General features: G+C 36.5%; 1 protein-coding gene across 1 annotated transcript; it reads right to left on the minus strand.

Moving 5' to 3' along the window:
- Positions 1 to 11: 11 nt before the first annotated feature.
- Positions 12 to 10701, minus strand: LOC112193547 (tRNA threonylcarbamoyladenosine dehydratase). The gene is made up of 11 exons (XM_024333732.2): positions 10462 to 10701; positions 10259 to 10302; positions 9452 to 9578; positions 7092 to 7239; positions 5754 to 5966; positions 4148 to 4282; positions 3046 to 3180; positions 2484 to 2699; positions 1830 to 1954; positions 955 to 1012; positions 12 to 276 (listed from the first exon to the last, which is right to left on the minus strand). Exons 1-11 carry the CDS (start codon positions 10551 to 10553, stop codon positions 166 to 168), a joined length of 1404 nt encoding a protein of 467 aa, XP_024189500.1. The 5' UTR covers positions 10554 to 10701; the 3' UTR covers positions 12 to 165.
- Positions 10702 to 14870: the final 4169 nt, after the last annotated feature.

Below are 14870 nucleotides of genomic sequence, written 5' to 3' on the forward strand. Positions count from 1 at the left end.
GCATGGTAATATAAGAGTCAAGTATTTCTTCCCTGATAGCTATAGTGATTCAAAAATGGTGAAAACGCTGACCCCGTGAGTTTATATTATAACTATATAGAATTCCGCTACCCCTCTAAATGAAGTTCCGGGACAAGAAGAAAGAAAAAATAACTACCTAGTTTCTTACAAGCCAAATTCTAGTTCGGCTCGCTTCAGAACAGATGTAACTCGAACAAAAAATTCTGGTTCCTCTTCTTTTATATCTTCAAGAGTCCTGGATTCATGTTCATCTGCCTGAAATGAAAAGCAGATCATTTTAGGAAACAAAAGAATAAATAAATAAACAATGTATTAAACCCATTACCATAAAATTGTACCCTATGTCAAATAGGTAGAAGGAAGGATTTTTGGCAAGAATTTTGTTTTATTTGATGATTTGGGTAAGAGAAAAATTCATAACCATCCTTCAGTGGACAAGCGGGGTTACTTGAATTGTCACGTAAGATTCCATCGACTCAACAAATGCATAATTGAGTTATAAGAAAAAAAGCAATAGCAATAATGGTTTTCTTTTCTTTTCTTTCTTTTTGAAGACAATTGCAGAACATACAGGTAAATGGGAATGATTCAGAACATATATCAGGAAAGTGTTTTAAATACAAGATTGCATGAAGTTTTATAAGACTAACTGTTATGAAGTTAATTCCCGAAAAAATAAAAATAAAAGATTACCAGAGGGGAAAACCAATTTTACTTATGTGCAAATAAAGAATTTACTTTGGCAGAGCTCCCCCAAGTTTAAAACATATATGACGATTAATTCTAGAACTCAACTTTTATTTTCAGAAAGGATAGAACTTGAACTATGAAATTCACATGATCAAAAAAAGGTCAATAAACAATAAAATTCATCAATAAAGAACTGGACCGAAGAGCCCTACCAATATGCTAAAGCTGATAACTGTCGCATACCTCTTTAAATTTCAAGAGAATTAAGTTGGACACAGATGCCGGCTTTTCCCGGTCCCACCTGGAAAGAAATGATAGAGAAGTTCAACATCAGTGATTGATTAATCCAATTTTACTATCTAGACAGCGATTATTTAGTCAATGCCATGACTTAATGCTTTATTTTGATGAGTATAATCAATACTAAATCTTAACAAGGTAGCACTGTTGGGATGTTTCCTTATAGTTAGTCAAGCTTTCTCTAAGTTTCTTGTACACTAATTGCCTGAGCTTGGCCCTAACGATTGAAGACAATTAACCAACTCAAATGGATATAGCTAATAATCTATTGGTCAGAACACAGTCCTGTTAACTGCGATGTATCCTGCCTGCACGGATGTGGAGTAACGTAACCTTATCCAGCCCATGTTCCTTTCTGTTTACACCCAGCTTTTCATGTACTGACCAAATCAGACCCTCCTATACAATTAAAGTTGCAACATAGTAGCTACTCATATCAGTCTGTTCAACAGGTTAAAACAAGATCAATTAAAACACACACACACAGACAGAGCTAGCTAACCGTTTGTGAGGCACATCCAAAGGAAGTCATGTAAATAAGTGGTGAGTACTGCACTTCCCCATGAGCCCTTCATTCAGTTCATCTCTTTGTTTTTTCTATTCTTTTTCATTATCATTGTTAATGAAATGGAGTTCTCTTATCGTCTCTAGTTTCCTTGAAAAGCTTGTAGACAGATAAGTAATATTAAAGATTTGTGCTTCAAAGAAAGAAAGTCTAACCAAGTTTATGTTTTCACAAAACGTATTGTTTTATGAGATTTTAACAACAATATATCACATGCTGACTGGTCAAGGGTAATACAAAAGCAAATCCATACCTCAAAAGCATTAATTCATTCACCGATCGCCACATGCTACGTCCTACATCTTTAGCAAATGGCTCTCTAGCACTTCTTCCATGCCACAACTCTTTTGCAACATACATCACTTCTTCAACATCTACCTATAAAAATGACAATACATAATATAGGACTTCAGGAGTTGAGAAGAAGAAGAAGAAGAAAAAAAAAACTGAACAATCAGACAACATGTAATTGTGGTTGACAAGCAAAACAGTTTTCTTGGTAATTTACAAATGCAGGGTTTCACTTCAAGAACAACCCTCACTGTATCACAGCTGTTTCTTAGGAATTATTCAATTATTGAGCGTAATATTCTTTAAGTCTCCTATCATGCTATTAAATCTGTATGTAGCTTGCAAATAGTAATTTATTGCCAAATTATTTGGAGAAGCTTTAGCTCGATCAGGTCCAGAACCCAAGTACCCATAAAGTTTTTTTTTTTTTTTATTTTAATTTTAAAAAAACTGAAAACAACCTTTTAAAGCACACACGAAGCAGTTTATAACAAAAATTTTACCATCCCGTCAAAATACAGTAGAAACATAACATGACTTAAAGAGCCATAGCCTCTCCCAAAGAACCAAAAAGACAAGTAATCTGAATAAGTCTTCGAAGAAGACCTTTACATACCTGGACATGCAAGGCAGTGCCATACAATGACTCCTCATGCTCAATAAGACGTTGGTGAAGCATCCGGTAATGGTCAACGTCCAAGTTTATCACAGGTTCCAATTGAACTTGCAATTCTGCAAGTTGTGTCAACACATAGGAGGCCATCACTTGGCCAAATATTGCAGGAATGGTACCAAGGACAGGTATTATGCGAACCCTAAACCCTGGTACTATCTGACATCATGGTAAGACAAGTGTGTCAAACCAAAAAAACTTAACAGGAAAAGAAAAGGGTGAGTAAAAATTAACTACTATGAAGCTCCATTTACTTATGTACTTCAGGTGCAGAAATTTTCTTAATGTCTAAACTTTTCTTAATATTAAAGATTTAAAGTGCACTGCTCATAGGTTTTTTAAAATGCACGAAAATCTGTATACTTATTAAATTTTCTTTTTTAAAGAAACTAATAATTATAAACTTCAGGAGAAAAGTATAAAGAGTGTATAAGGAGTCCACTGCCAAGCAAGAAAACAACAGCACTAAAACACTCATCTAACTTTAAACAAAGAATACCCATACCTGGTAATCTGAAGGATTTTCTTCTTCTCCACTTTGTCCTTTAAATGGAAGAAGCTTTGCCTTAGGTTTCTCCAATGAAAATACAACAGGAATGCCACCTTCAATGCCATACTCTCTCTTCAAACGGTGTCTCACCTAGGAATTAACAATTCAATAAGGAGATATAGAATAAACACAAAATAATCTAAACTACAATGTGAACAAAAAGGAGATTTTAGACAAATTATCTGCACAATCAAGCTTTGTTGATGCAAGTGAACAGCAATAAGAAATCTTCAAATACTTTCATATACCCTATTAGATGAGGATCAGGCTATAATCCCTCTATGCAAATATATAAAATATACATGCAGACATGCAAGGTAATGTCTTGTGAGGAAAGCTGGCAATGAAGACTATTAGGTGGAAGAGGAGCTATAATTGAATATGTGGTTCTGTAATGACTGGGAAGATCTATGGTATTTATAGCAAGGCCTAGAAATCCAAAAGTGACTTCAGCTATCACTTCTGGATAAATAGTAGGTTGTTACACTCTGATTGACAACTGGTTGTTACACTCTGATTGACAACCTCCTGTAACATGTTGGACTGTCTAGCAAGAGAATATTAATTTTTCTACATAAAATACAATACACATACATAATAACACAAAATATAGGCAAATGTTCTCCAGCAGATAACTAGTCTCAATGTTTGATGAGGTGGCTTCTTTTATTACATGTAAGGTACAAGTTGACAATCTGGCAACACAGCAGACTAGAATGGTTGACTAAAGAACATTATCTTATGAACATGGGTATTTTCTACAGGAAATGTGCATTTCTATTAGATAAAGTAACAGATGATTTACAAGTTGAAAGGGTTTATCAGAAATATTAGAGGAAAATATATAATATAAATGCATTTCATCTCAGGCCAACTCACCATTCCTTGACTATTCAAGGCTCTTGAAAAATACAGATAAATAGTAAGAACTTTATACTGCATGAAAATGATAAATTTAAAAGAAAAAAGAAAGTAATATCCATATATAAGGAAAAACCCATGATATAGCATAATACAGCAAGAGCAAACTGTCAAAGGAAAAGACCAAGATAATTACAGCTCGAGATAATGGGTCATTTGTCGATTGTCTTAAATCAGCAATGCGTATTCTTGTCGGGTCAGCTCTAGCACCAGCTCCTGTGGCTGATAGGACCTTTAAACCCCTACGTACACATGCCGCAAGAAGTGCCACCTGTACAATGTAACAAACAAATCCAAAATTTGAAAAATTTCAGTTCACAATAGTATGTATGAATAAACAAAAAACAGTACTTCTGGATCCCCTAAAACCGTGTCCGTTGTAAACCAAATATAGCACAGATTGCATTAGTTTTAGATGCAGCTCTCATATCCTAAAAAACAAACAGTCCCTCTCTCATAGAGACAGGTACAAGATGAAAAAAGAACAAATATTAAGGCCACAGAAAGCTATACATCAATTATCTGTCACCAGTTGGTTACATTAAGCAAATCTCTTTATTAATAATTTTGCACTTGCAGGTTTGTTGTTTGTATGTCAAGTCAAGCATGCATATCTAAATCTTACACATTTGTTTCGACTGTGACTAAGAATTTGTTTGTAATGTATAGCTAATTTCTGCATGTCACAGGTTACAAGAGATATAAGATAACTTCATGTATGAGCATGGCTGGAAAGTTGGGACTTGGGACCAAGGTATAGCACAGTTAGCAGTCACAATTTTAAATGAGGGCCGAAGTTCAAAGTGTTTCCAAAATATCACAATTGATGAATGAAGTAAACATGTTGTGGCATTAGACATTATGAGTCCTTATTGAAGTAATAAACTTATGTTAGACGCAATACCAATAGGCATGTGTGGATCGGCCCATAAATTATAATACTGTAAGCGACGCTTACATTACTGAATGTAAGATAAACTCGCAGTTCAGAACTTCCCCTAATGTGTGGCATAGTTGAGCCCAAAAAGATAGGCAACTCATATAGCGTGACGTGGAGCATTAATGACCAACACTCAACCTAAAACATGGAGCTACTATAAAACCATGAAGTTATAGCCCCCAACCCAAAACAAATTGGCAATGGTGGAGAGGCCAAGTACATTAAATATTGTAAAGCAGGGGGTTAGTTCCCAATATCAGACTTACTTTCAAGAAGTTACAAATAGAACATCAAACATATGAACTTAAGCAATAGGCATGGGTTCAGAGGCCAGAGATTGTATATCGTAAGCAAGGCTCCCACTACAAATGTAAGATATACTCGCAGAACCTCCTTTAATGTGTGGCATGAGTTGAGCCCAAACACATCTATAACTTATATAGGGTGACATGGGGAATAGACTAACACTGGAACTAAGACATGAACCTAATACGATAACATCAAGAAAGTTAGAGCACCCACTTCAAAACAATTTGGCACGGGTGAAGAGGCCCAAGACATTAAATCTTGTGACACAAGGCATTAATTCCCAATTTAGGATATACTACCAACAAATTGCATACAGAATATCAAACTAACCAATGGGCCTTCCAAATTGATCAATTGAACAGATGAAATTGTATAAAAAAAAATGAAAGACCAAACAGAAGATATGAGATATCTATCTGTTTTAGTGGAACTGGAATAAAAAACTGGCTAATCTCAAATGTTTCAGAAAGCGCACTTTTGGGCAGAGAGGTACCTTTGTATCAATGTTGTCAATGCAGTCCAAAACAAAATCAGGATGACCCGAAAGAATCTCTTCCTCAGACGATGCATTGTATAACAGGACCTTTGCTTCTATGTGACACTCTGGGAAGATAGACAAGAAATGATCTTTTAGACACTGGGCTTTTGGGATACCAACGTCAGCTCTTGTTGCAACAGCATGTCGATTAAGTGATGAAACTGATACCTAAACATGGAATCAATACATGACTGGAGATGTCAGTTGGACGTTGACTAAAAGTTACAAGATTTGAAGAGATGGAGAATAATAAAGGATACTGTACTGAAACCATGGATACCAACAACTCTAAAATATTTGTCTATGTTGTCTAAATCCCACTTACAAACATTAGTGGGCCTCACACAGTAAGGGAAATTCTACAATATATTAACGTATGACATGCATACAATTGCCTTAAAGTGGTAAAATGAGTCCTCAAATTAGTAATATTAGTCCTCAAAGTGGTAACATGAGTCCTTAATGTGGTAAATTTTCTTAGTTATCACATGAGTCCTCAAGTTGTAAAATGAGTCCTTAAAGTGGTAAAATGAGTCCTCAAAGTGGTAAAAATAGTTGATGTATGAGAAATATTAACATACCATAGCCTTACCCCACACAGTAATATTAAAAATAAAAATAAAAAAAGAAACAAAAATACTGCTTATGCTCCAAGTTGGATCATCCCAGGGATAGTGTATAATATCATTGATAACATCACAATTGGGTTGTCAACAACTACATAACAAGTTTCAACAGTGAAATCAATACAACAACGTTTCATAATAAGATGGGTGCGAACGTACTGCAAATTACTGACTTGAAAGTAAACAAATTATATTCCTGAATAGATCATCAAAAAATGCAGAAACAGTTGTTTATAACCCATTTATTTTGTTCATATACATGTCAAATTAGCAGCTTAGGTGTTAATGTTATCGTCTAACACATATCATTAGTTGGGAGTATAACAAGTTCATGGCTTTGCTCAGTAATGCATTTCCTGTAAAGAGAAACCTCAAAACTAAGAAAGTAGTTAAGACACAAATCCTTTGTATGGAATTGACATGCAACATGAATCTATATCTCGACCATGCCAGTACAATCAATTCCCTTGATGATAAGATTTATAAGGAACCAACAAAGGAGCAAAATATCATTCAAGCCTTGCGCTAAGTAGGGAAAGGGAGAACCCAAATAGTTTCAGAATTATATGGTTTGTACAAGTTAGGAATCCTATTACCATATACTAAGGAACTTGACAATGAATATTTTTTCTTATTAAAAGGATAAACAGAAGTCATAAACAGATACCTGATCAAAGTCCACTAGGAGAAGCCTGCCAACCCCTGACCGCAAAAGCATTGATGCAGCATGACTTCCAACTCCTCCAAGACCAATGACCACAACATAGGAAGCAGTCACTTTTTGTTGAGGTTCAAGTCCAAAGAATTGAATGTTTCTAAAGAAACCAGAAAGATAAAACATATGAATACGTCAACCAAATACCAAAGAAAAAAAAGTTTCTTACATTCCACCCTCAAACCCAGTCCATAAACCTACGTTACAGCATAAACCCCTACGATGAAGCTTCAGCAAAAGCTAGAGGTTCTAGTAGCTACTTCTAGTTCATTAAGATTAGACACTAACCAGAAAGATAAAACATATGAATACGTCAACCAAATACCAAAGAAAAAGAAAGTTTGTAACATTCCACCCTCAAACCCAGTCCATAAACCTATTTTACAGCATAAACCCCTACGATGAAGCTTCAGCAAAAGCTAGAGGTTCTAGTAGCTACTTCTAGTTCATTAAGAATGGATAGTATTTATAATGTCATGATGAATTTAGTCCATTTTAATTAGACAAAAAGTGTATATAGATAATCTTTTCATCTCAACCTTGAAAATCAAAGTAGGTTTTACTACTATTGACGCTAGACCCCAGAAAAAAAAAACTAAAAAGATGTGTCTCACACTCACTGTTATTTTGGCATACAAATCATATTTTCTGCTGAGATTTGTGTATCATATATTACTTTAATGAGAAAATAACAAACAATTGGCAAGTCCTTTCACAAATTTATAATTGACCACGTAACTCTCCTGCAAGATTTATCTGGAATGATAACGTTCCACCAAAGGTCAAGGATTTAGGCTCGGTTGTGTGGATGAAATGGTGAGTACTTGGGAAATGCTTCAGCAAAGAATGCCAAACTGTTGCTTTTCTCCTCACTGTGTCTTGTGTAAAGTGAATTGAGAGAATGTGAATCACATTTATCTGGAATAGTAAGGTTCTATCAAAGGTCAGGAACTCAGGACTGATTGGTAGCACATGGAGGATGGAGGGGTTGAACCATATCATCATTGTTAACGTGGGCACTACTTGAAGTTAGAACTAGTACTCCTTACCAAAGAAACAAAAAAGGGATTGGCCCTCAACTTCCTTACATAAAACTTACAGGAGAAAACCCCTGAAAACTCCAACTTCCAACACGTATCTGGTGTAGATCAAAACAAGATTGCACGTTTAAACAATGCAAGTGATGAAGAAAGCTCCCCACTTAAAGGATAAGAAGTTTTTGTGTACATAGCAATGAAACATTTGAATGGTTGAACATCTACACAAACTGGAAATGAACTGTGAAAATGTATATCTTAACCCAAATCTCCTCCCAGAACCTGACCTTTTCATTATTTCCCAGAACAAAATGACAACAGAAGATAACAGATAATTAACTTTAGAAGTATCTTTCCAAAGACCGCAACTGGATCCCTACCCACTCTCTGGGAATCCCCATTTCATGTCAGCAATAGTTGCTTCTAAGGTAAACATTAGACTCCTCACCAAATAATCTCTCTGCACAACCTCTCGAGTACTGCCTCATCCACTTCAATGAAAAAAGAAACAATTTCATAGACCTACAAAATACTTTAAAAAATTCTCGTTGCATGGAAATGCCATGCAGAATCTTCTGCATATTTAGTAGTACGTTATCTCGTAGAAGGAAAATTCACATTAAGTTCAGACTAAAAAAATATATATATATTCACATTAAGAAGAAAATCTGTAATATTGTTCAGAGTTCACTATTCCATCTTTCTAGTTTTGTGCCCCTATAATAAGCTTATTGGACAGGATACCTAGAAGGCCCAACTCTAGGTCTTTCTTCAGTATTTTATCAGCTTTTTCCTGTTTCTGGAGTGTAAATAAGGATCTATGGTTTATTTAAGGATTTCTGATTGCATTTATTGTAGTTTCCTTTTGATGTTCAAAGAATAATGCTATGGACACCATCAAAAGTCCCTCAGCTTTTGACAATTACATTGAACAATATATTGATAAAAGCGCTGTAGACTCTACTGGGTTAAAATAAATCTCCGGTCAGGTGTAGATCATAACAATAGAACAAGGAATTTGATATAACAATTTGATATCTTTGAAGCCAAAAGACAGGTGAAAGGTATTTACTGAGTCTGAGATTATGAAAAGTCAAATTTTTACCATGTAGTACAACTATGGAAGGAGAATGTGTAAAAGTGTAAAACAAATGCTTTGCAGGCACAAACTCAGGACAAACAAACTAATAATGCATGTACATATATTCCCTGCTCTACACTAAGTAGTTCTGCCTCAACAGAAATAACCAACTTATGTCATTAATGGTTATATACCTTGTTAGTTGTTCACAGACTATCTCATCATTTAGAAGGTCTACACCAGCTAACTTGCTATTTCCGCTCCCAGTAACTGCACTGCAATTTGTAGGTGTCTCAGATGCCAACCCTTTACCATTAATATCTATAACAAAACAAAATAAAAAACAAACATCAATACAAAAATCTTAAGGGGAGATGGGGATGATCACAAATACAATCCAATTGTCCGTGATTGTGGCAACTCAGCTGCAATTTTAATAGACTAAAATATATCTAGCTCTGAATGTATATGCTTAGACTGGCTTCTGAGGAAGGGGACTACGGTTCATACTCAAAGAGGCAACTTGCAGATCTAATTTTGTTTTAAGTGAGGTCCATATAGCAAGGTTAAGCTCCTCAATCTCTGTTTTTGAGCTGTAGTTTGTTAACTATAACGGATTCCTATCCACTACTTCATGCTTTTGTCTCTTAGTTAATTAAGTTTGCTATTAACTCAAGCTTTATATTTTAAGTGAGGTTAACCTCAGTTGAGAAGGCCTATAAAGACAGTTTTATTCGTATTCAAAAGATCTCCCCTGCTTCAGATATGCAGCTACTTAAAGTAATGGTTCACTAAGTTCATGTTTTGACTATACAGATGTTCCTGCATCACAAGGTCTTGTATACTATTAATCATGGCAGCATGTTAAAACATGGTGCAAGTTGAGGTACATGTTGAAAAGCATCCAAGCATTACGAAACGAGAGTTAGATTGAAGTGGCACATTTTCAGGCAAAGTGTAATTGTATAGTCACTACGAAACGATCGATAAGCAAACCTTACCATTCATTTGGAGTGCCTTTTTATCACAGTGGTTTGCAATCCTTCTGCAGAAGGAAGAACACAACAACATTTACCAGAGAAACCAACAATTCACTAGAGAAGAGAAGAAGCATAGTTTTAAGTTTCATTCTATGAATACAAAAATTGAGCCTAAACCCTAAACCCTAAAAAAAAAAATAAGGGAGAAAAGTAAAGTGACTGGCCTTGGTAGAAGCTTGAGCAGAAGAAAGGTGGAGACGGAGCCCAGCAGAGCTCCGACGCCGAGAAATGTGAAGCATCTTGCTCTCTCCTCCATCTCCGTTGAGTTTCCAGTAACACGCCGGAGAGGGTTTCAGGGTTTTACTTTTACACATTGCACTCGGTTCGCTTCACCCGACCCAGCAGAGTTTACCCGACCCCTACTTGGGACTTGGGAGATTCGACCAATTTGCTAAATATAAAAATATTTTTGTTTTTTGAACTAATTTTTGAGGTTTGGATTCAACATCATGTTAGTCAGTTCATGTGGGTTTCAGTTTAATCAATAATACCCCTAAATTTTCTAATTTAATCATCCATGTGTCTAAATTGAAGGTTAACCCTGATGGGTACCACTTTACAGGTTAAAATAGTCATTTCAATACCCAAAAAAAAAAACCTACGACATAAGACTCATCTTCTTCTTCTTTCTTTGGTCCTCCTCTCCCCAAAAATCTCCTCCAAACTTAATATCCCAAATCACAATTTTGATCTTTCCAAACTTCTATTTCTGCTCCACAATCTAAGAAAAAGCTTCAATCTTTCAGCAATTTGATCAGTTTAATCAACCAGGTCACCTTCAATTTTTTCTGAGCATGTGAGAAAAAAAACTAAAAAATTCAAAATCTTAAAATGCATGCATGTATCAACTCGTCGCTATGTTATAGCCTTTTCGCTTTACATGGATACCGTGTATACAAAATCCAAGTTCAAAAGCAGCATGGTCCTCATTTCTCTTTCAGACCCGCCCCTTTTCAGATAGCTCATCTTGGAAGCAGACACTGTTGTGGCACATTTGTTGGCCCAAGATTTAGCATTGCAAGCTAATCAAGTTGATACACTGCTTCTTTGCATGAGATTCACCAACACAGTAGAGTCAGATTCCACTTCCAACTTCGTAATTCTTAGGCTCAAGTCCAATTGAAGGCCATGGAAAAGGCTCCAAGCCTAAGCTTGAAGAACATCACCAAAACTAATGATAATAATGAAACCACCACACCAGCAACCAAATCATCCCTTATATGACCCCTAGCTTCAAAGCACCATTACTTGCTCTTGAACCATCAACATTGAATTTATGAGAGCCAACAACAGGATTAATCCAAGAAAGCATTTCAACAAACTTGTTATGCACCCTCTTAGGCTTAGCAGTAGTTCATTCCTCAGCATAGTTAAACACAATTCTAGGCTTAGCTAGCCCTAACCCTAGTAACTGCATGCACTTTGCACTTGACGAGTGTAACCCCGTTGGATTCAAACTCGGACTCATCCAAGGAAAAAGACTGAGACTTGCTGCAGATTCCAGCTTTTTTACTTGGGACTTCTTCTCAGGAGGGGATTGGTTAGGTAGTTCGGAAGCTTCGAACTCCTCAAATTCGGAGTCCTTAATCAACTCATGATTAGGGACGTAGCTACAGCCAAGGCTACTTGGGCTATAGCCCAAGGGAGATTTGAGCTAAAAAATTGCCTAGTATAGGTATCAACCTAAATAAAAAAAAAAAAAAAAAAAAAAAAAAAAAAAAAAAACCAAGTCTATCAGTGATCAGTCCCGCAGTTCCGCCGCTGCAACAGTCCAGTTGTTGGGTTGTTCACTGCCATTGCCAGCAACTAGAATCTCAGCTTGTTTCAATTCTAATACTCTAGCCGAATCCACAACTAGAATCTCAAGTACAATCAACTTCAGAAGTTCAGATTATGTAGATGTTCTTGTTTTCTTTTTCTTGTGTATATCAAATCACAAGTGCTCTGTTTAGTTTTCATAACTCATAAGGAATCAAGGATAAGATCATGATCTCTTTACATTAGTCAAGGAAGAAACCACTGAGTTGTGCCATCAAGATCTTCTTAATTTGATTGTTTTCTGTTTTCGTTTCGAGTTATAGGTTCATATTTTGTTTCGAGTTTGTGGGTTTATCATTTGGTCAACCTTCGTATGATCTTCTCGTTTCGCTCTTCGATCCTCTTTTCGGCTTCCCATTTAATTTAAGGTTTGTGGGTTTGCCCTGTACCTTAGGCTTAGAGGAATCAAATACATTAATTGAACTATTGAATATCTTCATCAATTCCTCCCGTTTCTACGACCTCATTCCTCTAAGCCTGATTAGCCCTTGAAAGCTGTATTGGCTTTACATGAAAATAAGAAAAGGAACTACTTCAATCTGTTGATGATTTTTGTTGTTGACTCTTGCCCACAATGTTATCAATCTGTTTTAATAGTTCTAAAACATGCTGAAAACTATTGTTAATGAGGTCGTAAGGTTGGCTAATCAAATACCTTGCTTTTGTTGTGCAGATAGTGGTAGTGTTGGAAACTGGCAAGTTTTTATATAGCTTAAACTAGCCCAACCCATTTTTGATTCCTGGCTACATCCCTGCTCATGATCATCATTTACCTTTAAGCATAATGATCTCATCTTATAAATTACAGAAAATCAATCACTTACTTAAGCCACCATCACATAGTTATTGTTGTGCATTGTTATTTATTTATCTATTTATTTATTTATTTATTTTTGTGTTCTCCGGATGACCAATGTGTGTGAATAAGAATAGTGGTCAACCTCAATATGGTCAACTGTACTTTGATATCTTACATGTAAGACTCCAAATCCTAACATCTGGTTATCATTTCTCTCACACTATTATTAAGCTACCCCAACCTACCATTGCATGATTCAACACCATTGCATGAACTCTAAACACTACACCAATTTCAGAATCAGACAACACATATCAGACTACAACAAACATTTTAACTGTAGTCTGAAATAATCAGACGACAGCAAGAAATATTCTGTCGTCTAAGTTTTCGAATCCAACAACAGTTTTTTCTTGGCTCTTGTGCAATAGCATTTCAGACAATGGTTGAATTTTTTGATGTTGACTGGATGAATTAATTCAGACAACAGTTATTATGTGATGTTGTCCAAGGTTCATTTATACAATGGTTGATTTTTGCTGTTGTCTGATTATTTTCAATCACACAAATGTTATTAGGTGTCTATTGTCCGATATCTTTTAAGTCAATGCCTGCTGAAAGATGTTGTCTGATTGTTTTGATTCACACAACAGTTTTTAGTTTTCTGTTGTGCCACTCTCTTTCAGACAATGCACTTGAGTTTATGTTGTGTGAGTTTTAGGGTTCAATATATATGTTGGTGCCCAAGAATTGGCTTTTAACACTTTATTAAATTTTCAAATTTCACTTTCCTCCTTTTGACCAAATTTTGGTGAAATGTTAGAGTAGTATATAAGGGAAAGGAAAACCTAGCCTTTCCTCCTTTGCTCCTTCCTCGCTCGGGCCGCAGACCTCTCTCTCTCTTTCTCTCTCTTCCCTTTCCTCTCATCTTCTCTCTGTCACACCGGAAAGCTCGACTTCTGTATGTCGTCTTTTGACACCGCCACCACCAAAAGATAGCCTAGGCAGCAGAGAACAAAACCCAGCTACCCCTCAATCGATCTAGGTGACCAGACCACAGCAGGCAACCCCTAAAACTATGGTGTCGCTGTTCCTTAACCGGTACCTCTTCGATCTCTGGCCATCTTTTCAACACACCACCACCACTAACGTGCAGACCGATCTTCTTTCCAGGTTCGTAGCCCTTCCAGCCTATCACCGTGGCCTTCGACCTCAGCCTGTGCGCCGACGCCTTTGACTTGCTGGACACCTATCCCAGGGTGGTCCACCGCGTTAAGGGATTCGAGCCCGAGTAGATTTCCGTCACTCTCTCCGCCAGTTACAATTTCTAAGGATCTTCTGGATTACAGGTAATCGATTTTTGCTTTCAAGTTTAAAGGGGGCAGAGCTGCAGGAGTTTAAAGGAGGAGGAGGAGAGACGAACCACGAACTGGAGAATCGATTGTAAGGGCGTAGCCACGTAGTCGAACTGTTGAAGTGGGTTTAGGAATTAGGAATGGGCTTCAGCTGGACAATACCCAATTAAAAAAAAAAGTATACGTCTAATTTTTTTTTTTAGGCCCAAAAATCTCTGACGGGCTTGAGCTAGCCCTAGTTATAGTGTAGATCCGCCCCTGGAATCAACTTAAGCTGGATTGGTGCTGGAAGAGTTATTCGAGATAGTAATGGTGCTTGGTTTTATGACAGGTATGAGATATGGTGAGGTTCTTCAAGCTGAAGCTTGAAGGCTATTCACCGGACTACAATTGGGTGTTAAACTCCTAACCAGAACTATTGTGGGAGAATCTGATTTTGCTATGCTCATTCACCTTATTCATAATAATGATGTGGAGTATCGTCTTTTAAGTACATTCTTGGCGAATTATAAGGCTCTTATGCATGCTTTTGATTACTCCTATGATTTGTCACATACATCTGAAGCATAACATGGTGACTTCATTGCACAAGTTGTGCTTG

This window comes from Rosa chinensis, chromosome 3, assembly GCF_002994745.2.
Source record: "Rosa chinensis cultivar Old Blush chromosome 3, RchiOBHm-V2, whole genome shotgun sequence".
Classification (NCBI taxonomy): Eukaryota; Viridiplantae; Streptophyta; class Magnoliopsida; order Rosales; family Rosaceae; genus Rosa; species Rosa chinensis.

What these genes read in the sequence shown, in the direction of transcription:
- LOC112193547 (XM_024333732.2), bottom strand. Translation starts at nt 10,553, where the DNA reads ATGGAGGAGAGAGCAAGATGCTTCACATTTCTCGGCGTCGGAGCTCTG. An exon ending in GCACTGCCTTGCATGTCCAG is followed by an intron (nt 1,955 to 2,483) that starts GTATGTAAAGGT and finishes TCATTTTTATAG; the next exon opens with GTAGATGTTGAAGAAGTGAT. An exon ending in TTCTCTTGAAATTTAAAGAG is followed by an intron (nt 277 to 954) that starts GTATGCGACAGT and finishes TTTTCATTTCAG; the next exon opens with GCAGATGAACATGAATCCAG.